At 36.8% G+C, this 26,453-nt stretch overlaps 1 protein-coding gene across 1 annotated transcript in view; it reads right to left on the bottom strand.

Annotated features, from left to right (window-relative positions):
• The window catches only part of LOC115437998 (retinal-specific phospholipid-transporting ATPase ABCA4-like), a 115,624-nt gene that overhangs the window by 43,446 nt on the left and 45,725 nt on the right, over nucleotides 1–26,453 (bottom strand). The window contains 22 exon segments of the mRNA XM_030161425.1: nucleotides 1,782–1,841; nucleotides 2,091–2,145; nucleotides 4,376–4,581; nucleotides 5,158–5,263; nucleotides 5,487–5,668; nucleotides 9,273–9,410; nucleotides 9,499–9,638; nucleotides 10,020–10,151; nucleotides 14,149–14,326; nucleotides 15,537–15,726; nucleotides 17,521–17,615; nucleotides 17,701–17,782; nucleotides 17,784–17,833; nucleotides 17,836–17,873; nucleotides 17,875–17,897; nucleotides 18,620–18,806; nucleotides 18,808–18,839; nucleotides 20,516–20,539; nucleotides 20,542–20,580; nucleotides 20,582–20,611; nucleotides 20,613–20,742; nucleotides 23,698–23,874. Coding sequence (XP_030017285.1) covers nucleotides 1,782–1,841; nucleotides 2,091–2,145; nucleotides 4,376–4,581; nucleotides 5,158–5,263; nucleotides 5,487–5,668; nucleotides 9,273–9,410; nucleotides 9,499–9,638; nucleotides 10,020–10,151; nucleotides 14,149–14,326; nucleotides 15,537–15,726; nucleotides 17,521–17,615; nucleotides 17,701–17,782; nucleotides 17,784–17,833; nucleotides 17,836–17,873; nucleotides 17,875–17,897; nucleotides 18,620–18,806; nucleotides 18,808–18,839; nucleotides 20,516–20,539; nucleotides 20,542–20,580; nucleotides 20,582–20,611; nucleotides 20,613–20,742; nucleotides 23,698–23,874 — 2,294 coding nt within the window.

The raw sequence follows: 26,453 nt of genomic DNA, 5'->3' as shown, positions 1-26,453 counted from the left end.
TAATTCATTGATCTTACCCTATTTAAGTTACTGTTTGGAGATATGGGGAAATACATATACAAGTTCATTACAAAGACTTTTTCTACTGCAAAAAAGAGCTATAAGAATCGTTCACAATGTTGGTTTTCGTGAACACACAAATCCACTATTTTTCCAATCTAAAACTTTAAAACTCATTGACCTTGTGGAGTTCAAAACTATTCAAATAATGTATAAAGCAAAGAATAACTTACTGCCAGGCAATATTCAAGAAATGTTTTGTGAAAGAGAGGGAGGCTATGATTTAAGGGGGAAGTTAAATTTAAAGATTCACAAAGTACGCACTACGTTAAAAAGTTTCTGTATCGCCATCTGTGGAGTAAAATTGTGGAACAAATTGTGTGTGGAGATAAAACAAATATCAAACATAATTAAGTTTAAAAAAAGATATAAAAAAGTACAGTATTTAACCCTTTCATGCATGAATTATGAGGACCTTAGTTAAGATTTTTTCTTGAGTGTTTTTTTCCTCCTTAGGCATGAAAAAACAATGCGATTGACTTTTTTTTCATTGAGTTACAAAAATGTCCACTCAGCTACACCATGGATTTAATTTTTGAAGCAAAGAAACATGTGTTTAAAACCCAATATCAGAAAGTGATATGAAAACATTTTTAATGCTGCTAATCTGATGTTTTCTCACATTTTAACATATTTTAATACCAGTTATTACTCACTTCCTGGAGAAAAAAATGTATATATATATATATATATATATATATATATATATATATATATATATATATATATATATATATATATATATATACATATGTATGGAAAAACCTTTGTATTTCAAAAAAAAAAAACCCCCCCCAAAAAAAACCTGTTAATTACAGTCTAAGAACAATTAGCAACTGATTTACACTAAACATGTTAGTGCAGATCAGGTTTATCAAGAACATCAAAGTTACAATAATGGTATGAATGTCAGTGTATTATTATGGGATGGTGCAAAAGTGTCCTCTGTGTTGGCTGATATGGAACTAATACAATAAAACCCATGAATATACAAGAGAACAGCTGTAGAATAACTGTCCACTGGAGTGACCACTATGCATGAAAGGGTTAAGAATGACAATGAGGCCTTTTTGTCTATGGATGATGTTGTACTGATACATTTGCTGTAATTATTGAAGAGAATGGTTGAATTGTTGAGTCTGTTTGTATGACTGTACTGCCATGATCATATTGTTGGGTGTAAATCAGTTACTGCATTATGTATTTGTTGTGGTTTGATGTTAAAATCAGGAAAATAGTATTGTTTGACTCTTGTATCAAGTTAGTGATAAAGGTGTAAAAGCACTGAGGGGTAAGATTAAATAAGTTTATACTTCTTCCTACTCCTTTTCGACCATGCAAAATTCAGACTTCTATGTGCTTGGAGATAGATTCTGTCCATTTGAATGTTTTATTTTGTTTTTATTTTGTTTGTTTTTTTTTTTGCATGTTCGAAATAAATAAAGACAACAACAACAGCAACAATAAGCCTATCATCAAGCTCTGCAGAAGCCTGATATCAACCATCAGGTGTACTAAAAGAGGGAAACATCTAAAACATCCAGGATAGTAGCTATCGAAGACTAGGGTTGGTGACCACTGGGTTAAAGAGTTAATTCTTCACATTGAAATAGTTAAAGAAGGTGATTGTACTGATTGACCCAGGTCAGGTAGATCCTAACAAAATAAAATAAAGCTCTTATATCGCCAGTGTTTGCTCCAGTGATTCTCATGTCTCTGACCTTCATTCCCTCCAACACCAACAGTGTTGCCGTTTTTTCTCTGCTGTAACATCCACTGCTCTAGAGGTGGGAGCACACAGTTCAGACAAACACAAAAACTAAAGGGTTAAAACATCACCACGACATGTTAAGACCAAATACTGTTGGTACAATAAGCAATGGACAGAAAAAGGAGCCACTTTGGGAGACGTAGAGCTTAATAGAAACAGCTGTGAGGTAAATGGACGGACATCACAACCCAGAGACAGAGCAAAGGGTCAGAAACTCAATTCAGAAAAGGCCATGTGGAGTATCTGTGGTGGTATTTACCTGGACTGGTGGCATTATTCGCTGCTTCTCCATCTGCAGTGACCTTTATGAATATCTGGAAAGAAATAAAGAACTTCCTTAACTTTCAAAAGTCTTGATGCATTAAATATGAGCTGTATGGGTTTAGAGGTGGAAGGAGATGAGGTTTTTATTTTACTTTTAATCAACCATCGAACAGATAAAAACATGGATAATGTTATATTTACATGTAAAGATGCAGTGGCTGAAACATGTAGTCGCTGCCAGGTCCTTTATAGTGACGTTTTTCTTTTGATCTTTTAGTACTTGGCCATTTTCAGTCATTCATTTGGACTATATGTTTTTCTCTAAGATTCTGACCTGTCTTGCTTTCAAGCATCTAGATATTTATTAAACTATATTTAATTTAGTTCACATCAATAAACTTGGATTTATTTGATAGAACATGGTTTTTAATTTTTCAGTAGACTAACACGCTACTTGAGCCAGCTGTTACAATGGAACATTTTCTTTAGGAATAAGACCATATTTCTTTATTTCTTTCTTTGCTACATTTTTAGCTAACTAGCAAAGAATATAACAATTTTCTAAAGAATGTGACCAGCCGAAGGTTAGCTTTGAATGCTATTCATTCTTTCTTTCTTTCTTTAAAGCTTTTGCGATAGATATCCAACTATACAAACAATAGCAAAAAATAGGCTACAGCATTCTTATAGTTTCACCAACTACTACCAACTACCAACTACAACTTTCAATGCTATGTTTTGTTTCTTTCTCTCTTTCTTAGCTAAATTTTTAGCTAACTAGCAAACAATATGACAATTTTATAAAGAATGTAACCAACTGAAGGTTAGGTTTGAATGCCTTTCTTTCTTTCTTTCTTTCTTTCTTAGCTACATTTTTAGCTAACTAGCAAAGAATATAACAATTTTCTAAAGAATGTGACCAACTGAAGGTTAGCTTTGAATGCTATTCATTCTTTCTTTCTTTCTTTAAAGCTTTTGCGATAGATATCTAACTATACAAACAATAGCAAAATTAGGCTACAGCATTCTCATAGTTTCACCAACTACAACCAACTACAACTTTCAATGCTATGTTTTCTTTCTTTCTTAGCTAAATTTTTAGCTAACTAGCAAACAATATAACAATTTTATAAAGAATGTAACCAACTGAAGGTTAGGTCTGAATGCCTTTCTTTCTTTCTTTCTTTCTTTCTTTCTTTCTTTCTTTCTTTATTTATTTATTTATTTATTTCTTTATTTCTTTATTTCTTTAAAGCTTTTGGGATAGATATCTAACTATACGAACAATAGCAAACAATAGGCTACAGCATTCTTATAGTTTCACCACCTACAACCAACTACAACTTTCAATGCTATGTTTTCTTTCTTTCTTCCTTTCTTTCTTTCTTAGCTACATTTATAGCTAACAAAGAAACAGTATAACAATTTCAATGTGACCAACTGAAGGTTAGGTTTCAATGCTTTTCTTTCTTTCTTTCTTTCTTAGCTACATTTTTAGCTAACTAGCAAACAATATAACAATTTTATAAAGAATGTGACCAACTGAAGGTTAGCTTTGAATGTTATTCTTTCTTTCTTTCTTCTTTCTTTTTTTTGTTTCTTTCATAGCTACATTTATAGCTAACAAGCAAGCAATATAACAATTTTATAAAGAATGTGACCAACTGAAGGTTATGTTAGAATGCTTTCCTTTCTTTCTTTCTTTCTTTCTTTCTTTCTTTCACACATCCACAGTGATTAAATTCAATTTTGTTACCTTGCTAACTTATAAACAATGCATCCACATGTCTTTCTCACTTTCTTTTAATTTGGCTAAATAGCATATCCATATTGATTTTACTTTAAATCATGACGAGGGTAGGTTGTTAATTTTACAAAAACAAAGCGGCTACTGTTTTATAGGGAATACAAAGCAGCCAAGCATTTTATTAAATAAACTGCATTTAATGTTGATTTACATAAATAAATGTGGACTTGCCAAAGACAGATTAGTTATCCAACAGAACTGAAATTAAAATCAGCTCTTTTTTCAGTTTTGCTAAACTGTGATTAGACACAGTCGCAGACATAAATTAAGCTTTGTTTGTGAAAGACAGGCTTATAAAGTCAATTTTGGTTACAGCCAAGTTAAAAATCTTCAGGTTAAAATCAAAATATGTATTCTAGTAGATTCATCCACATTTTAAGATTCAGTAATAATCCCCACATGGTTAGATAACTATTTTAATGGTGTGATAGCAAAGCAGGTGTGTATCATCCTATGAAAAAAACCTTCCCTACCTCCTCTAGTGACGTGTCAGAGATGCCAAAACTGCTGAGGCCCATGTCAGTGAGTGTCTCCTCGAGCTCCCTGAACAGGCTGGCATACGCCCGGTGTTTGAACCCTTTGTTGGGGAGCAGATAGGTCAACTCCTGGCCAATCGTCTCAATCAGCTTGGCTTCAGGGACGTGGTGCTGGATGAGGCTGGAGATGCTGTCTATGTCCCCTTGGAACAAAAAATAAAGAAATAAATCCGTAATGAAGTGAAGGAAGTAGATTGCACTGTGTTCCGAGAATGACAGAAAACAGGACAAGGACCAATGAAAGGAAATTGCATTTTTATTAAAAGGAAATAAGGAATAATAAGCGCTTAAAAGTAAATTTGTGCTTGAGCAACTTTACGGTGTTGCATGTTAAGTACAGTGTCCTCAGGCAAAGTCAGGAGAAAAAGGCACGTGGGTCAATATCAACACTAAATTATAAATGTGAACAAATCATGTGTTCTGTTCCTGTTCTGTTTTTTAACTTGGATAACTGGGCCAAGTCATGAATTTCAAGCAGATAACAATGAGGCACAAAGTTGCACACATCTGTACAGCTATATTTATGAGGACTATGTTTGACAAAAAGAATCTCAGTGATAAGAGAACAACCTTGATAAGATAGGCAGATGGATGGATGGATGGATGGATGGACTTATTTATCCCAAACAAAGAAATTGCAATGAAGCAGCTGCATGACCACAGCAACAGGAGGAGCTGTTCAATAGGACGTATATAAAAAACTTTGCATATTTGCGTACCATCTAGAACTCTGTCTTGATACTGGGACTGGTTCTGAGACTGGTCCTTGTATCTGGTACATATGGTGCAGGTGCAGGAGCAGTCTGAATCACAGTCACACTCATTCTGACAAAAAAACAAACAAACAGACAATACATTTCAATGATATAAAGACTGTTATTATCTTTTTCATCTGTCTACGTTAGAAACTTGCACTGAATTGTGGTTCTAACATAGATGGGTGAAATACAAATACAAAACAGAATAAACAGTCACAGAGAGAAGAGATCTGTTGTTGTAATACAGATGAGCCTCTGGCTGATTTTGAGTAAAAAGTAAACAACCCTACCTCTCTCCTCCTTAGATCTTTGATGCGCCGTACCAGAGTCAGATAAAAACCCACTCCAAAACAGTTTTTGAGGAAGAGTGGGGACCCACAGCAGTGCAGCTGCCCTTTAGAGATGATGGCGATGCGGTCGCTCAGCAGGTCGGCCTCATCCATGTGATGAGTGGACAGAATCACTGTACGGCCTGCGGAGATCACATTCATATTAAAGCACTGCCTCTGATGACATGCTTCAATAAAACATATGTGTATAATAGATGTACGGTGGTTTTTGTTTATTGCGGGTAAATTTTTCTGTTTGATCTATTCTCATCAAAATTCAAGATCTGAGACATGAAGCTGCAGAGGTTTTCCCTTCATTCTTTAATGGCTTCAGTAGACAATAGAAAGTGGACCTGAGAGCTAATATGTGAACTTATGCAGGTGCGATAGAAAAAGGGTTAATAAGAGCACTGGTACTCTCTGGGGACATGAAACCCATACAGCTAAAAAAAAAACTTTCAGTGATCCCGTCATAATTGTGATACAGATTTGGTTACTACAGCTGTAGTCACAGATGCCATTGGGATAATTTTTGGTCTAAAAAAAAAAAAAAATCATTAAAATTACAATTTAAAGTGTCGCCATGCAGAACTATCTTCATTTTTATACCACCAACATCCACTAACCCTGGCTTCCCTAGACTTACACTCATCTTTTCTTGAAAAATACTAAACCAGTGTTTTCCCCAAGACCAATTAATTTTATTTGGAACCTCTAATAAGTGATGAAGCCCATCTTTAAAATATTTCTCTATTACTTGTATCTGTTAATAAGCTGTCAGGGCTAAAAGAGCCTTCTCTGCTGGTCCTATAAAAATGAAATTAAGTGTGTTTAAAGTATCTTTCTTGTATTTAATATCCTACAGCACCTCACAGGTACTGCTAAAGTTTTGTCCAAAGACCACACATCTAATTTACAACAAATATTACTGACAGAATCATCAACCAGTCAAATTTTTATGCTAAATGACAAGACTCCCCCTGGGCCCAGCAGCACGCCCTGAGCTACCCCCAACTCTTCCTACATATGAATGTGAACTTAAAAGAAAAGAAAATGGCATCCACTGTCACAGATACACCAGATAATTGCTGCCGATCTGTTGAAAATGCCTTTTTGAAGGCACTCTTTTGGAGATGAATGAGAAATAATTGAGAAAGGTAGAACACCCAAACTAGATTCACTAAACAAACTAAGACCAAAAGGAGGCCGCAGCACGTAACGCTGGTGAAGTGGATTTTTAATACCAGGCTAGTTTGCACTGTCCACAACATAAGAGTTGAACAAATTGAGCTTTTCCAGGACATACGTACCTGACCACACTGTAGATTTTAACCAAGAAACTGTTTACTCTGCATCTGTAAACCTGGCACAGTAAAGTATTTCAACTTCTGTAATTTTTTTTTTGTCTTTTATTTTAGTACTTTCAACATTCCTGATGTGCTCTTTGGGATTCTACAAAGCAAATCCTTAGATGCATAGTTTAGTCTGGTCAGAACTTCATAGTTTTGAGCGTTTTGAGAACGGAAAAAGCCAATTTCAGTGATATCTTTGACAAGATCGCGTTGGTGGAGAGACAGCGAAACACACCACGTGGAAATCCTGATACAGAGAGGTTCACATGGCCGTGATCGACAACATACTCAACAACTTAGGAACATCTGACAATGACAAAAGACTGATGTTTGTTGGATTACTGCATTCTGAGCAGTTTGTAAAATTCAAGCAGATCTTTCCACAGGCAGAGCTGGAGAGTCTGTTGAAGAACTACAACAGACAGTTTGACCTGAACAGTCTGAAAGTTGAGCTGAAGTTATCTATAACATAAAAACTTTCACAGTAAAAGTATAAGTGGTCTCCTGTTTTTTTGTGGACAGGCCTCGCAGACATTAGGGCAGGACTGTATGCACTCGCATGCCTCATCCTAACAATCCCAGTGTCAACAGCCTGTGTGGAGCACTTGTTTTCAGCTCTTGAATGGATATAAACCTATGCAAGGAACAGGACTGGATAAACAAGACTGTCTTCTTTGGCATTTCTCTCTATTAAGAAAGTATTGCTGAATTAACAGAAGTAAAAAGAACAAGGACATCAGAATATTACTGAATACTTTGTCAGAAAAAACAGATGCATGGATTTACTTACAAGTGACAGGTGAGTGCTTTACTATTTCGGGAGTATTATGTCATACACACTGTGGTTCACATCTGAAAAGGCAGATGTAGACTGTAGATGGCTGTGTTGGCTGGAATGTGTAAGATTTATATATGGGATTTAGTACTGCTTAAGGCAGACCCTGACTGAAACCCCCTGGTACACCACTGATTACATCTCAGGTCAAATAGAAGCTTGATGTCAGTTGTGTCTGGCTTTGATTGACAAGTCTGTTTGAAAGCTTACTAACCTGCCGATGTGCATTTTCTGAGTGTCTGTTTATTTAATAAACCATTCCCTGTCAGATACCTGCAGTGTAGTTGACAGTAAGAGGCTACAACAAGACTGTAAAATTACTTTGTTATGCAAACTTTGATGGAGTTTACTGTTTTACTGAGTCGGTAAGAGTATTAGGTCACCCATGACATCCCACTGACCACTCTGACCCCTCACACTCCCACAGCTTTGCCTCTGTTGTACAAATATGATCACTTCAGCATCCAAGAAGCCAAACCTGTCGACAACTCAGTCAACAACGCAGTTCCTCCACGCAGTACTTATAGATGATCTGTGATATTACTTGATAATGTAAACTGGCTCAACTATTTCTTGTATGTCCAATGCTCAATAAGCCAAGGTTATTGGCAGCAGCAGGCCTTTGCAGCTTGAGTAAAATGGATGATTTATGACAGATTGACTTGATGAGTCACAAAGTTAACAAAGGTAACCTACGTAGAAGTAACAGACACAATTGGTTTGTTTTATTTGCACCTTCTGTAGTGGCATTTTTTTCATTCAGACCTAGGGCAGCACGGTGGTTCAGTGGATAACACTGTCTCACACCAAGAAGGTCTTGGGTTTGATTCCAACACCAAACCCATTCTGTGTGGAGTTTGCATGTTCTCCATGTGTTTGCATGGGTTCTCTCCGGGTACTCTGGCTTCCTCCCACCATCCAAAGACATGCACTAATAGGTTGATTGGTTAAACTAAAGTGACCCAGAGGTGTGAATGTGAGAGTGATTGGTTGTTTGTCTCTATTAGTCAGCCCTGCGATGAACTGACGACAGCTCCAGGGTGTACCCCTCCTTCACCCACAGGTAGCTGGGATAGGCTCCAGCACCCCTGCAACCCACTTGAGGATAAGCAGTTCAGATGATGACTGACTGATTCAGACCCTTGTACTATTTGTGGTTGACACACAGTGGTCTAAAACGGCGGCAATGGCTCAGATGGTAGAGCGGGCCATCCAATAACCGAAGGGTTGGCAGTTTGAATCCTGCTCTGTCCATGTGCTGTTGTGTCCTTGGGCAAGACACTTCATCCTCCTAGCCTCCAGTGCTGCTACTCACACTGGTGTATGAATGTGCATGAATGTTTGGTGGTGGTTGGAGAAGCCGTAGGCGCAAATTGGCAGCCATGCTTCTGTCAGCCTGCCCCAGGGCAGCTGTGGATACAGAGGCAGTTTACCACCACCACTGTACGCGCTTTGAGTATGCATTCATAGAAAAGCGCTATATCTAATCCATTATTATTATTAAAGATCGCACTTCGGAACCCACTGATCAGATGGATCAAGTCTGCAGCTAATGTTTACCAGTTCTGTATTTCAGTAACAGGTCCCAGATGGATCTTCTAGAATATGGATCCACTCCTGAAGTAGGCTCATCCAGAATGACAACCTTGGACCCTCCAACAAACGCCATGGCAACAGAAAGCTTCCTCTGCATACCACCTGTGACGTGTGCAAAAGATATCTGTTTAAAGCCGACCTGCTGTTGAACTTCACCGCTGAATATCTCAGGCTGAAACAAGCGGTCTACCTGAGAGGTTCTGAGCCTCATCATCTCTCTTATGAGGCAGCCCAAGGTCCACCAGCATGTCCTCCACCTCCCTCTCCGCCTCCTCCTGAGTCCGACCCTTCAGCAGTGAATAGAACAGAATGTGCTCCTCCACAGTGAGACTGAGACAAAAACAGAGCACACAAGTGAAAAAAAAAAGTTTAGAGGGAAGGGAGGATGTAGTTTGGCAGTTTTTGACTGAGTTTTAAAAGCTGGAAAATTTGGAATCTCTGCAACTGCTCAAACATTTACGCAGCATTTTATGCTGAATATTTGAGAGGCTGCTTTGATTGAATATACAACAAAAACCACCAGAGACATCCTAATCTTTTAAAGCCCAGCTAAAAAATATCTAACAAATCAATTCAATCTGCCATTACAGTGTAATTATCCTTCACTCTTGGGATGCATCAAAAAGGTAACTGTAAAAGTTGTGTAGTGTTCTGACCTTCACGGTGTATTCATATTAGATTTATATTCTGTGCATCTGCGTGGTAGCTTACTGATTGAAGAGGATGTTGTACTGAGGACACATCCCCAGGGAGGAACGGATGATATCGATGTTTGTGCGAATGTCATGTCCATTAATGTAGGCTGTGCCAGATGTAGGAGGGTACAGGCCGGTCAGGATGGACCTACACAAAACCAAAACAAACTTCACATGAGTACATGAACAGGCACAACCCTTTATACTAAATCTTTAAAACTATAGTGAGCAAAAATATAAATGCGCCATGTACAGTATTTGTGTAACATGAGAAGCGTGGCCCAAAATGAGCTCATGATGTCTTCTAATTGTAAAACATGGTTAATTCTCTTGACTTATAAACAAACTTTGTGTCCATCTCTGTGAGCGAGCCCTTGCTCAGTGGTCTAGTGATTCCACCCACAACACAGGTGTAGCATGTCCAGACGCTGCTCAAACAGCGTTCACAGTATTCAGGCCCTCATTATACTGGGGAAAATAAAAGGACACCTCAAAATGTCACCATGCCACAGAAGTTGCAAATCATGTGGGAATTATTCCGGTTAATACCCCATAGCTCCGTGTGGCTCTCAAAGAGCAGTGGAATAACATTCCATGGGCCACAATTGACACTATTGTCAACTCAATGAGAAGACAATGTGTTGCTCTATGGGAAGCCAATGGTGGACACATGAGATATGGAGCTGTGATGGAGCTGCCCCCACCATGTCCACATGAATGTCCCTGAATGCCAGACGTCACCATCATGTTCTAACGAACAGTAATCTGTACCACACTGATCAACAGTATAACTGTGTGTGATTAATATGTTGTGCAACACCTATTGCTATTAAAAAGTTTAAAGTGTCACATGGTGCGTTTATAGTTTTGCTCAGTGTACATTTACCTTTTTTTTTAATTTTAACAATGTGTTGTGATAGTAGTGTTACTGTTTGTGAGTCTGTGTGGGAGCTGGTTGTTCACTGATATTTGCTAACTTATTTCTAAGATAAATATTGCTAGTGTCGCTCACAGTTGCTAGTGTAGATGAACAGAGGAAAACCTGAAGAACTCATGGGTGAGGATGAGGATTTCAAGGAAAATTTACTACTAAAAACAACTAAAGACCTCTTCATAGACATCAGGGTCATAAATAATGACCCTGGTCAAGGTGGACAAGTGCTCCTGGAGGTCTTGTGCTGTGACTCCCTGTCTGTATAAAACAGACTACAACACAAGCACACAAACATGCAAATATTACATGAACCTGTAAATAAAAACAACAATAAGTAAGGATCGTATTATCATGGAAAATGCCACAAGCTTTTTTAGAGAATACAGGCATCACGGAAAATTAGTCACCTACAAAAAGCAGCTTTGATCAAAATGTAAACTAGGAAACTTTGACCCAGCTTTATACAATATAATGTGGATATTACAGCACTGGGCACCAAAATGACAAAAAAACTAAGAGGGAATTATATTTAAAGATTTGGGATTTTTTTTTTTTTTTTTTTTTTTTTTTTAGCAGCATGCAAGTCATAGATTACCTTGTGAACTGAAGGACAGTGACACTTTAATATACTGTCAGGATAATATTTAATAATGTTGGCTGAGTGATCTCTGTAAAGCACCGTTGATGACCACTGAAAACATTACCGTGTACATTACATATGCATTTATCCGTCGATTTTCTGAACCACTTAGTCCTTGTGAGGGTCATGGGGGTGCACCCTGGACATTTCACCAGTTCATTGCAGGGCTGACTATATTAGATATATGATAAATAAATGCCAGTATTTTTCAGCACTTTTGCCATTTCTAGCTGTGTTCTCATAAAGTAGCATATACAGTATATTTGAAGCATATTTTAAAAGGTCACAAAAGAAAATTCAAATAATGTGCATTTCTAAAAAACAGGTTTGATGCAAGTAAAGTAAGCTGTGTAGTGAAGTGAAGCGCAGAACATTATAATTAGAGAAATGTGGTCACTTTCTTTATAGCACAGCAGAAGAAGTTCAGCTTTCTGTTGCTGCGTTCCATCTAAAAATACTGTGATGTTTTTTTCATGGATGAGATGAGAGATAATTTGTCTCCTCACCAATCTACACATACCTGTCATTTTGATGCTTCACAGAAACATCCTGTACTGCTGGTACTATGTACCACAATTCTTTTTCAAATGATGCAAAAGCCATCAAAATTTCGCTTACAAAAAATTTTAAGACAGTCAGTTTATTCCAATGTGGCAGTTTCCATGAATGTTTTACTCCAGTATTTTAAGTTGCACAAGATTCCCTTTATGGAGACCCAGCATTTGGCCAAAAGTTACACAATGACCTTCTAGAGCAGGGGAATCAAAAATGTGGCCCGTGGGCCAAAACTGGCCCGATAAAGGGTCCAATCGGGCCTGTGGGATGAATTTTCAAATGGCAAAAATTCAAGGGTGTCAAACTTGTTTTAGTTTTGGTTCCACATTTAGACCAATAGGATCTCAAGTAAAATAAATCATATAATCTATACATAATGACTCCAAACTTTCTCTTGGTTTAAAACCCATTAAACTATGAAAATAATTACTATCCTCTGATAATAAAGTGTGAATAACCTGAACAAATATGGAACAACCTCAAATGTCTAAAGAAAATTAAATGCAATTTAACAATATTCTGCCTGTTACTAATGCTGGTGCCTTTGTAGATCTGATCCATAACCCATGTGTAAATGATAAGTAATATTGTTAAAATCGCATTAATTTTTCTTGAGAATTTAAGGTTTTTCAGATTATTCACATATTCACACTTTTTCGTTAGTTTGTAAATGTAACTATTTCATAATTAACATTATTTGCACTAAAACAGAGAAAATTTTGAGTTGTCATAATTTACAGGCTCTCACGTTATTATTTTACTGGTCTGGGTTAATTTTACCAATATTCTTTCTGATACAAATGTTTTGTGTATTTGTAGAACCACTGTGATCTGTAAATTGTGTTAATATAAGCTGAGTTGGAATATTGTAGAAATTGTTCTTATTTTAGTTCAACTCCAAAGGTTAACAATATTATACCTGTTACCAAATGCTTGTGCACATTGGGTGTAATGCACATGTATAAATGATAAGCAGAGGCACAATAATGTTAAATTGCACTTAAGTTTCTTATGAAATTTCTTTTTTTTTCAGGTTATTCACATATTTGTTTGTAGTTAGTTTGTAAATGTAAATATTTTCACAATTTAATGTTGTTTGTTTTTGTTTTTGCACTTAACAAAGAAAAAAGTTTGGAGTTATGGCTGTTATGTTATTATTTTCCGGTCCATTTCATATTGGGCTGATTGTGGAAACTGAAAGAAAATGACTTTGACACCCTTGTTGTGGTCTGAGACACCTGTGCTTCCAGATTTGTTTTCAGGCTTGGAAAAATCTGCCTCCTAATCACAGGTCTTTTCACAGATAGGTTATTCACAACTGTAATAACCAGTTGCTATCAACACTCGGTGTTGTTGCCAGATGTGTTGGTCCGCTGCATAAACAACACGGTAGCTCCACATATTGTATGTTTTGGCTTGAGGTTCCCCGGCAGCATGACCCTCATTGCATTGTTCATCTTTATATAGAGTTTTTGCTCAGTACACAGAGGAGAGAGCTGCAGGATGAGGATTTCCAATTCCCTGATTTGTGGCCTAGAGTTGCTTTAGAATACAAATATTCTGAGATGCTTCAACAGTATATGCAACACAACCTCCACCACCACACCTCCAGAGAGTAGAAAGAATTCTTCATTACTTTCATCTACGCACCCTCAACATAAGAGGGAGTGTAGAGATACAAATGTTGATCATATTCATGTTTTCTGGAGCTGGGGTAGACTTAAAGGTGTTGTAGGGGCTGTATTTAGGAATTCCAATCATAGAAATGTACAACAGTGAAGATCAATATGTTATATGGTTTCTATTATTGGATGGTAATCATAAGAAGCTGGCACAAAGAAGATCCCCGTGACATTACTGAAGAGATGCAACATATGGAAAGACTTTCACAAAGTTTGAGGATGGAACCAACTGTACTTGGTAAGAAATATAGGAAATAGACCCAATTATGAAGACAGTGTTAAATCCATGTAGAAATCGTATGTGACTGAGTAAAGAAAATGAACGGTAGCTTACATTGTTGTGGTTTTTCCAGCACCGTTGTGTCCCAAAAAAGATGTGATCTACCCTCATAGAAATTGATGTTTAAGACAGTTGACAGCTGGACGAGAACTTCCATCGAACACCTTCACCAGGTCCTGGAGCTGGACTCCCAATACCAGGCTTATTGGGTCAGGCTCAAAAAACAGTTGACCTAAAACAAAAACACCAGAGGCTGAACTGAGGTCTGAGAAGATGTCCATTTGGAGGATGTTCTGATAAGTTCAGGACACCATGGACACCAAAATCTGAACAGGTGTGACCGGTAGAGTGTTCTGGTGTAGAGCTTCACTTCCCCCTGTTAATTATAATTCAATGAGGAGGGAAAAAAAAAAAAAACAACATTTTGACCTGTGTTTAAGCTGATGCAGTTTAGGCAGTAGTTTGTCAGAAAACTACAGTTATCTTTTCAAATGTCCACAGATGTCAAATTTTGTCTTTACAGTCCTTCTGTTTATATTTACTTTCCCTGTATGTTCCATTAAGAAAACCCAAAATGGCGTATTTAACAGGTTAAATAGCTCTGCTGTCGAAAGGACGATACAGATACAGGAAGGAAAGATACAGGAAAAAGGACAGATATAAGAAATCTTTCCCACCACAGCCATTTCACTGTACGATAAAACTCACCTCTGCCTGACATTTAAAAACCAGGTCATGAAACGTTTTTATGGTATATTTTTGTTATTTATGCACCTCCACCTTACTGAAAAATCCCATTTTACTTTGCACATTACAGTTACCATTTCTGTTTTTATACTTCTAACTTATTATGTATAGTGTGTTTGCTCTTGTATTCTATTTTTATTTCTATATTATATTTTTACTGCACTACAATATCTATCTATCTATCTATCTATCTATCTATCTATCTATCTATCTATCTATCTATCTATCTATCTATCTATCTATCTGTCTATCTGTCTGTCTGTCTGTCCAAACATGTGAATAATCAGATTTACTTATTGTTTACAACAGTATGTCATTTTGAAAATAGCTGGATTTCAGTCATTTTAATTTCCAGTATTTGCACCAATTAGTGAATTATGCATCATATGTCAAAGTTCTCTGCGATATTAAACTGTTGTTTTCCTAATTTTTGTCTGTTTTAATGAACCTTACATTCTAATTAGAACACAACTCACATACGTTTTGATCAAAGGACCAGTGTCCATCAATACAGAAGCTGCTAAAAATGTTCGTTTTTCCATCCCTGTGCCATCCTCTGTGTTTCTTCCATCTTTTGGTGTAGTGCATTACTCTGCCTGTCCACCAGGTGCCCTCAGTATACTTCACATTATTTTTATTCTCCCTCTTCTGCTTGCTGTTGCTGTTAACACCTGTTGGGCATTGTAAGTTTGTACCTTCCCTTGCTGATCCCTGACCCTCGTCATGGTTCGGACTCTCCTCTTGTTGTCTCTGCAGCTCCCTCTCTCTCTCCAGTCGATCCCTCTTTCTTTGGTGTTTGCAGGTTTTCCTGCTGGCTGAGCCGTTGCAGGTATACGTCTCAGGTGTGCCTCTGCTTTCAATATCCTTCTCTGCATTCTCTTGTTTCTCAGGTCTGAAGGGGATACGCAAAAAAGCCATATCAGTAGGTTAGGGTGTGTTAAGTGCGTCGAAGTTGTTTTGTTTTGTTTTTTTAAAGTTCTGCCCTCGAGGTCAGCGATCAGAGGCCCTGTGGGACATTACATTTCAACTCACAGAAAGCATGACTTGTCAGGTAGTATTTAAGAGTCAAATAAAACTTGTAGAGAAATATGGACGATCGACAAAAAACTGCACCAGCACTTAACATTTCTCATCAGGATACTGGTTCGGTTTCTAGTCCAAGAATACTGTTCTACACAAGACATATAATGTTTTCTTTGAGGCCTTGTCCTCATTATATAATGTTATATTGACCTTTAAAGCAACTACAGTGGGAATTGGATGCCCTGGACAGGACCAATTAGGTTGAAACTGAGGATAAGGTTACAAATACACTTCTCAGTTGTTGCAAATCTCTAATAAGATAGCGCTCCAACAGTCACACAGTGAGAACAGGTAAAGCAAACCATTCCCACACTTCAATCTGACAGCCTCCTGCATCCTAACCTACCCAACTTTTAAGCACAACAATATTCACCACAAATCTACAATGAAAAATCTCTGTTCATATTTGTCTACATATATATGACAGTTCTGTGAGTGTGAATCTGAAGTAAAATGGTGCACATTATTAAATCTAGCAGCAAATAATTACAATTTGAAAAGCAGCAAATATCAGAAATCATGTGCAAATATGATTGTTATATCCTTAGACTGGCTGCATGATTAAATACTAGGTTTGAATAATTCACCTTGGAATGAGGAATGTTAAATGTACTGAATATGTGGACAGGGTTGTTGTGTTGCAGGAGAAATAAAACCACATTTATCAAACGCTGATAAAGAAGGAATAACTATTTTATGGGTACGTTACAATATTACAAGGTTAAGTAGAGCAAAGCATAAGACGATTATGATCCATGCACAGCAAGTTTTTAATCATTTACGAGTGGCAAATAAGAGGATGGGTAGTTAGGTAACTGTATTTATGGCTTAGGGGTTACAGATAAGTGCTTTATAAGTTACTATAAGACCTATATACCACTAGTTAATGAGTAATAGTTTAAATTAATATTAACCCGTCAAAACCTGACCCACTGAATTCATATATTTTTGGAATTATGATGTTTATTAGACCTTTTAACACAATCCAAAACAAAAAATGGTTGCCATATCATTTTTTTTTATGTATATATTTTTTGTATTACATTCCATACATTAGGTGTTTTTGGCAACGTTTTGCTCACAACAACATTAACTTTAGATATTAAATAAATTTTGCCAGTAACATTTTGAAAAATATAGAACTTTAAAGGCAGGTTTTTAATTATTAGTTATTACCTAAAAATTTTACAGTCTTTTATTTTTCCCCTTGAATGGCAACATAATTTCAGTTTTTTAAATTTTCAACCAAATAACAACATACTGTTCTTCTTAACGTAACTTTTTGAAATGACCAAAGACATTCCTACAGATTAACAGTAGCGGCCATATTGAAAAATAGGAAAAAAAAAAAGAAGCCTTTCCACTGGTTTAGTGGGATGATAATCCACCAGGAGACAGAAAACACATATCGGGTCATATACAGACAACTTTTAAGGAAAGTATTGATCTTGTTGATAGATAAGGTCTCAGAACCTGACAGAGCAAATATGATACAATGGGGGTTAAGTGTTGTCATTACGTTAAATACAAGCAGGGTTGGCTGTGACACAAATAGCCCAGAACTGCTGAGGTAAGGAATATCAAACACTATACTGCTTGATTGGGTTTTCCACATGTGAAGGTGTTGGTCGTTGCCAATAGGAGGGCTGTAAAGGGAAGTAGAATGGCCGACCTATGCCCATACTGCCCTGTGGAGAACACAATGGATGTATTCATAGTTGAACAAAATCTAAGCAATGTCTGAAAACAGAGAGTATTCTAACAGTCCTGACCTGGGGAAGACATTATCCAGATACCAGCCAGGACTGCGTAGATGACAGCATCGACACATCATGAGATGGAGGGTGAGGAAGGAGTATGGTGTCTTTTTCTAACGGACTGTCTGTGATGTTGTCCCACTGCAGACCCGGCCCTGTTCCTCATATCGGGACAGGTACTCGTCCCAAAACCAAGGCCACTGGAGACAACAGGCTCTGCAGGAGCATGAGATGAGGAAAAGACATTATTGTAGAATATCTACAAAGAAGTGAGACTATGATTGGAAACTATGAATATTCATTCAAAACCCTCTTAGGACGTGATGCCGCCAGTGACACCACTGCACAAATGTCATCATAATTATAGTCTTAAAAGGTTTAAAAAATGTTGTTTATGTAATATCATTCCACAAAAACACACCGAAAATTAGTATTTATCTTTTCCTTTCAGGGATAACCTTATTTAGAGGAATAAATATGATGTGTCACAGTTACATCCTGTATATTCTACTACCACTCCTAGCCATAAAAGAATGAAAGCAGGATGACAAACAGACTTAGATATTCTATAAGAGGATGTGCCAATAAGTTTTTCAGTACCTGGCAACCTGTCTGAATCACATAAAAGAGGTAGATCCCTCACTTAGTTCTAGAGTAGTCTAATTAATACCAGTCTGTGGACTATATCTGAGTTTCTTCTTTTCTTTCTTTTCTTTCTTTCTTTTTTTTAATTTATCATTATTGTTTATTAATTATCATCTTTTTATGGTGCAACACGGTGGGAGTGTTCATGGGGTTTGGGTATAAAAAGTGATGACTGTATTATGCTTTTGTGGATGACTCAATGTGTAATAAAACACTTTGAAAAAAAAAAAAAAAAAAAGGATCCTTGGAAATAAGTCCATAATATAAATTTTGTTTTAAATACAAAGCCGTACAGCAGCCAGCTTCATGTTCTTGGTGATGCGATCCTGCCAGGCGAAGCAGAGGATGTGCGGTAGGTAGAGAGTGAAGTAGATGATGCCGCTGCATGCAGCCGCCAGGTTGGCCTTGTTAAAGAACACACTCATGAGGAAACACTGCATGATGGTGGCAACTGTGAACGTCAGCAGGAAGAGAGAGACAGAGGGGGTCGCTGTAATTCAGCACTCTCCCACCCTGAGAAAAGAAGAAGGATCTGTATTTTAAAAAATATCTGAATACACTGCAACTTATTCATAAAGAAATTAATTAAAATGCATCCTTAATGCTGCCTTCATGTGCCATGGGAATTATGATAAATACTACTTATGAACAAGAAAATTGCACATGAACGCCCCCTCATGTCATATTTTCCACTGGGGAACTGGGAAAAAATATTGATACACGAGTTGCCGAGATGAAAATAACCTTTGACCTTTTCAACATGGTGGAGAGCAACGAGGGATTAATCGCAAATGAAAACAAATGAAAACTGCTTTTATTAATGTTCTGCTGCTATTAGCTGACTTTTTTTCCACATTTATAGTGAATACAATTTGCAAAAAAAATAAAAAATTTTACCAAAAAAAAAGTGGAGTTTGCATCTTCTTCCTGTGTGTGTGGGGGGGGGGCTCTCTTTGGGTACTCCAGCCTCCAAAAACATGCATTAATAGGTTAATTGTTTAAACTAAATTGCCCATAGGTGTGAACGTGAGAGTAATCGGTTGTTCATCTCTATATATGTAAGTGTATATAACATATGTCCCTGCAACCCTCTCGAGAATAAAGTTCAGAAGATGAATGAATGCATGAATGAAAAAAAAAAATACTGTACCAGATTAATTAAAACGTCCAAAACTGTTTTACCCCACGTAACAGGTCATGATAAAATATGTGTCATTTCACTACGACAAAAGCACTGAACACAACGCATTGGTAATTTCAAATTTACAAGTGTAAAGTCATCTTCCTGATAGCATGTGAAGGCAGCATAAGTCCTCCATCAATGTTTGCAGCATCATTATAAACAAAGGTCACTAGCAACATCTTAACATTTCTATTCATAAAATGTGACTGTTCAAAATAATCCACCAGAGGGCGACATTACATATTATATACCGAATCTGTAAATACAACTTCACTAGCAACATCAGTTTCTGTGACTCAAGGTTTTCTTAACCCATAGGACCCAGTGTTACTTCTGTGTCATTCCCAAAGGAAATTTTCTCTATATTTAACCTTCCTTAAGAGATTTATCACCATTTATTGTAATATAATCTTCTGTATTTTGTGTTTTTTCAGTGAAAATCAGGTATTTCCTACATTTAATTCACTGATCATATAGATGTTTATAAAAGCTCAGATTACAGTTGCGGGTTATTATATCAGAAATAGTAAAAAGTGAAGAAAAAATGACTTTTTTAGTAAATCTATCAGTAATTGAACATAAGCCCAGTGTCCCAATCCACTGTCACTGATCCAACTCCATGGGTTTTACTGGTGAATTAATGTTGTAGAAGATGACAGTGCTTCTACTTTCACTGCAGAGCCTCTGAAGGTCCAAATGGGTCAAATCTGATGACCATGAAAAGATGACAAACCGTATTTATACCAATTATTAACATGGATTGATAGGATTAGTGGATAAACAGGTATTAAAACAGTTTACATCAGTGGATTGTTTTGGTTGTGGGGGCTGTTTGGGTCTTATGGGTTAATAATGCCTGAAAAATGAAATTCTCATTAAAACTAGACAATTCCTCAAAATAAAATGAAATAGTTGAACTACTCACAGAGCTGCAAAACTGGATTAAATCCAAAAATCAAACTGAGACAAATAAAAAATAAGGGAAATGCGAAGTATAGTGACTGACCATGATGATGCAGGTGAGGCAGCAACCGTGCTCGCTGTCATTATGATGAAACTGTCGATGAACCAAGGTGTACCAGATGACCCCGTTGTCCACACCCCATGGCTTTGAGCGTCTCCTTGAGGCGCAGCTCCTTCTCCAATACGATACTCTTTACGGTCATGGACACGGAGTAGATCCAGGCCAGCACCATGAACATAGGGAAGCAGCGGTTCAGTGTGATCATAAAGCTGGAGGCAGGAGGAAGACAAGCAAAGAGGATCAGTGACAAATGGATCCAAAACTAACATATTTCCAAAAATATTTAGAATATGCTTCCTTGATTTTCATGTACACCTTATTTGCCTGATAAATTTCTGTAATATGTCCTGAGCATTATGTGAACCAAACAGTCATAGTTTAACCCATAAAGACCCCAACATCCACCACCAACCAAAACCATCTACTGATCTAAACTGTTTAATACCTGTTGAGCCATAATCCTATCAATACATGTAAATAATTGGTTCAAAATGCAGTTATTCATTTTTTCATGGTCATCAGATATGACCCATTTGGGCGTTCAGAGGCTCCGTAGTGAACCTGGAAACACCGTCATCTTCTACAACATTGATTCACCAGTAAAACCCACGGAGTTGGATCAATGACAGTGGATGGAGACGCTTGGTTTATGTTCAGTTAGTGATAGATTTTGCTTTAAAAGTTACTTTTTCTTCAGTTTTAATAACCCTCAATTTTAATCTGAGCTTTTATGAACATCTACATGATCAGCGAATTAAATATAGAAAAATACCAGTTTTTCATTACAAAAATGCAAAACACAATATTACAATAAATGGTGATAAATCAGCTCAGAAAGGTTAAATACAGAAAAACAATAATTTGGGAACTGCAACAAAAGAAGCTCTGGGTCTTTATGGGTTAAATAACACTAACATTTTTATTTAAAAAACTGTAAAAAAAAAACAAAAAAAAAAAACAAAAAACAAGGCCCTGATTGTTATTTAACGATTAAGTAATATTCTATGGATCTGGGGGGAAAAAGCAAGATACCAATCCAAATCAAAACATCTGGAAAATATAAAGGATGATACATGGTCAGAAGTTATCAAACAAAGCTGAGCTACTAAGATGAAAAGCATGGCAGATGCGACTGAAAATCAGGATTCTTCCACTAAACTCTGATCTGTGTTAGTTCAGCCTCTGCATTATTAAAGGCTTTAAAGGCATCTGTAAAATCTAAAAGGCCCACTCACATGCATTATGAGTGTGTCATGTGCACAGTGATACCTGAGCTCAACTGGACAACACCATCAGGAAACAGAACATCCCTAGTTTGTACAATCCAGTATAAAGTCGTATATATTTTGAAGATTCAATCATCACATCAGTGCATGTGATGCAGAACCAAAGTGGCACAATTGTTGTCACTTAAGATGTGACAAAGAAAACATTCCACCCTGAAAGCTGCCGGTAGTCCTTGAATCAGAAGTGAATTAAATTTGCAGCATAATTCAGTCTGTTAAAGTTGAAATAAAACCTGTTGCTGTGTTTTTGGATATAAATGAGCCTGTTTATTTACATATGGAGCAGAGAAGTGAGATCACATCACATGTGTTCAGTGGAGACACATGTACGGGTGCATTTTAATGCCACATGTGAACAGATGCAGTTGAAACTGGGCACTTGTGATTGGATCCACAAAACATCTATCAGTGAACTGAACATATGGCTTTTGTTGTCTTCAACATTTGTCATTTTCTGCAGTTAAATGCTTAAATGAGCTGGAATGTAGGAGAAGTGTCTCTAGGATAGATGGTGCTGTTTGGAAATGCAAATGAGGAAAAACATGCTGTTTGTTGATATACAGTTATTATACGTCGTAGCCTCATTGCATAATTGCCTAAATCATATTTTTGATCAAATTGGGATGTCTGTTTAACTCCACTCTCCTAACACTGCTGGTTCATTTCACAATTTGGTCAAAAATATGACTTAGGCAATTATGCTAGAGAGGCTAACACATAGTAATACACACCTTTCTACAGCATTCATTCAATAATTTCAACATTAAAAAAGCATCTTGGCCCAAAGTTACAAAATAATTTATTTTATTATTATATTTACTATTATATAAACTGTATAAGCTATTATATAATAGTCTTTATGTAAGAGGAAAAGAACTTTAGTGTTGTACTGAGTAGAAAATAGTGTTGTGCTTTGTGGCTCCAGATGCATTTCTTTTTATTAGATCATGAATCAGCCCTCAGGCCGTTTTAAAGATCAACAAAGAAGGCCTGATCAACAATCAAACTCAACAATCAGGTGACTGTGAAGAAAGCCTGAGGGCTGAAACATTATCTAATAAAACAGAAATGGATATGGAAACCACAGTGTGCAACGCCTTTTCCCTACATGTACATATTTTCATAATTCTCATCTGTGAAACTTATTGTATTTACCTCTTCCTCTGGTAATATTAATATAATGAGCCACTTTATTTTGGAGCTCACAACGGAACATAACTGCACTGACTGACGCCATTAACATGTCGTTAGCCTCATCGCAGCCTTAAGTTAAACAACAAATGGACAAAAGTATTGGGACATGTGAATTCAGTGTTTCTTTTCTAACAGGGGTCTGGGATACAAAATAATGACAAATGTCATAATATAGTTTTATATTGGGATAATATCATTGCCATCGTTAGTTTGTTTAAATTGTTATCTTTGCTTCTAAAATGCCTCAGAGATGTTTTTATCCTAAATTTCTCTCAACACTCATTATTATTTATTTTTATCCCTGACTATGGTTTTAATTATTATAATATTGATGATAATTTCTACCACAACTAACCATATACTTTCTTCACATCTCACTTAGGAAGAAAGATTTCCCATTAAACTTTCAGAAATATTGATGTTTATAAACTATCAGACAAACATATTGGGACACATCATGATTTGACACATAAACATCAATTTTAATAATCAATATGAAATTTACACAAGTATAAAACTATGTTATGACATTTACCATTATTGTTTTTGTATCCCAGACCACCTGTTAGAAAAGGAACACTGAATTCAACATGTCCCAATACTTTTGTCCATTGTGTGTGGGTTAGGCTATTATTCTATGAGGCTAATGATATTAATACTTTATGTGATGCGTTGTGTACTCACAGGTCATCTACATAACACGGATACGGCATCTGCTGGATGTAGACGCCAAACGGCCAGTTGTTCCCTGTGTGAATCTTAATGATCCCATGTTCAATCATGTCCTGCAGGTATGCAAAGCCCCCCCAGATATACCTCTGGTCCTCCATCGGGTCTGCTCTGGGGCCAGGGTCCCAGTACCTTAGAAAAAAAAAAAAAAAACAGAAAGTGAACATCTAATAGAGTTTAATGGTTAAAACACAGCCACTGGCCTGTAACAGCTACACAAGCAATTCATTCAAGAAGTTCTATTGCAGGAAATAATCCCAATAAATCCTGTGTTTCAAATGATAAAACATCTCAAAGTCATTTCTCTGAAGCCACACACACCACATGCTGCTTTTACTTAAGAGAATAAGTCAATGTGATCATTCAGTTGGACAGAGCGAAGACTTCCAGTGGGTGCATCACAGCTAGACCTGTTAGTTCACTCCAGGGGCTATTGACGTCCCATCTGTTTATGAATGAGAGTTCAAAGATGCAGGAAAAAGCATGGAAGAGCCCTGAGTAGGAGGATGAAAGGGCAGGTATCATGTTAATAATATATACAGGGTGGGGAAGCAAAATTTACAATGAACATTTAGGTGTTTTTTCTCAGCAGGCACTACGTCAGTTGTTTTGAAACCAAAAATGTACTGATGTCATAATCATACCTAACACTATTATCCATACCTTTTCAGAAACTTTTGCCCATATGAGTAATCAGGAAAGCAAACGTCAAAGAGTGTGTGATTTGCTGAATGCACTCGTCACACCAAAGGAGATTTCAAAAATAGTTGGAGTGTCCATAAAGACTGTTTATAATGGAAAGAAGAGAATGACTATGAGCAAAACTATTACGAGAAAGTCTGGAAGATACTATTAAAGAAGAATGGGAGAAGTTGTCACCCGAATATTTGAGGAACACTTGCGCAAGTTTCAGGAAGCGTGTGAAGGCAGTTATTGAGAAAGGAGGAGGACACATAGAATAAAAACATTTTCTATTATGTCAATTTTCTTGTGGCAAATAAATTCTCATGACTTTCAAAAAACTAATTGGTCATACACTGTCTTTCAATCCCTGTCTCAAATATTGTAAATTTTGCTTCCCCACCCTGTATATATATGTAAGGGTAGAGACTGCGATCTGGTAGGATCGGCGATTCTACCAGTAGAAACTCCGATCAGAGTCTCTACTGGTAGAAACTCCGATCCTGCCAGTAGAAGGGTTAGGGTTAGGGGTTAGGGTTAGGGGTTAGGGTTAGGGGTTAGGGTTAGGGTTAGGGTTAGGGTTCGGATCGGAGTTTCTACCAGTAGAGACTCTGATCGGAGTTTCTACTGGTAGAATCGCCAATCCTACCAGATCGCAGTCTCTACCCCGACATATGTATATATATATATAATATATATATATATATATATATTATATATATATATATATATATATATATATGTGTATATATATATATATTATATATATATATATATATTTTTTTTTTATGTCTTGTTTTCTTACTTGCTGTTTTAATCATGTTCACAGTTTCTTTTATAATGTTTTAAATGTGTTTCTTTTTTCCTGTTGTTGTATTTCAATGTCCTGTGCGAAGCACCTTGAATTGCCTTGTTGCTGAAATGTGCTATACAAATAAACTTGCCTTGCCTTGCCAAATACAGAACAACCCAGAAACTTTGGTAAACACATTGGGACCAAATGGAGCAGTTACATTTGTCTCCTTTGAGGAATGTGACAAATCCATATAAATAACCTCATTACTGTGTTTTACGGAAAATTAAAATACTAACTGATTTTGGAAGCAATATCTCTGGAACTATTATACTGAAGCCAACAAATGTATTTGCCAAGTAAAACTGCAAACAACACACTGCTTTACACTCAGTTTCATGTACTGCACTTTTGTTGCTTGGGGGGAAAGTCTGTCAGAAGTAAATTGTATTGATAGTGTGTTATTTTCAGAGTTCAGATTCTTATTTATATACACAGTCTGGCTAAAAAAAAAAAAAAAAACACAACAAAGTCCCACACTTCAATATTTAGCCTTATTAGCCTTTAGCTTTAACAACAGCATGCATTCACCATTGCATTGTTGCAATAAGCTCATCAAATATCAAAACTTTTTACAGACATTCAGTATTGTATAATCAACTAAATCAACCCCAGATCATGACACTGCCCCCACAGACTGGTACTGTAGGCACTAGGCATGATGGGTAATCCCTTCATCCCCCTCTCTCCTCACCCTGATGCATCCATCACTCCGGAACAGGGTCAATCTGGACTCATTAGACCACATGACCTTTTACCATTAAAACACAGTCCAGTTTTTATACCCTCTGTCAAACTGATGGTTTGTGTACGAAATGAGACAATGCAGCTAAAACACACTGTAGTAAATATGTAATGGAAGGATCTGAGGCTGTCTATACATCTGTGTAACACTACTACAAAATGCTCTATAGTACCATGGAAAAAGCAGACAACTTTTAATTGACATACATTAATGCTTAGCCCATGTTTTGTGTGTTTCATGGTTTTCATGTACTACACAGATGCCAAAATAGATTTGTTTGGTCATGCAAATTCCGCTGGTGTGATGTAAGTGTTTGTGTTTAGTGTGTGAAGTTTTGCAAAAATAACCGATCAGAAAAAAACTGTAATATGCAAATGACAACATGAGAAAAGGTGGACTCAGCAGGATGTGAGGGTGAACTGACAGTATGGA

This window comes from Sphaeramia orbicularis, chromosome 17 (genome assembly GCF_902148855.1).
Source record: "Sphaeramia orbicularis chromosome 17, fSphaOr1.1, whole genome shotgun sequence".
In the NCBI taxonomy this organism is placed as follows: Eukaryota; Metazoa; Chordata; class Actinopteri; order Kurtiformes; family Apogonidae; genus Sphaeramia; species Sphaeramia orbicularis.
This window is presented reverse-complemented; position numbering and strand designations above follow the sequence as displayed.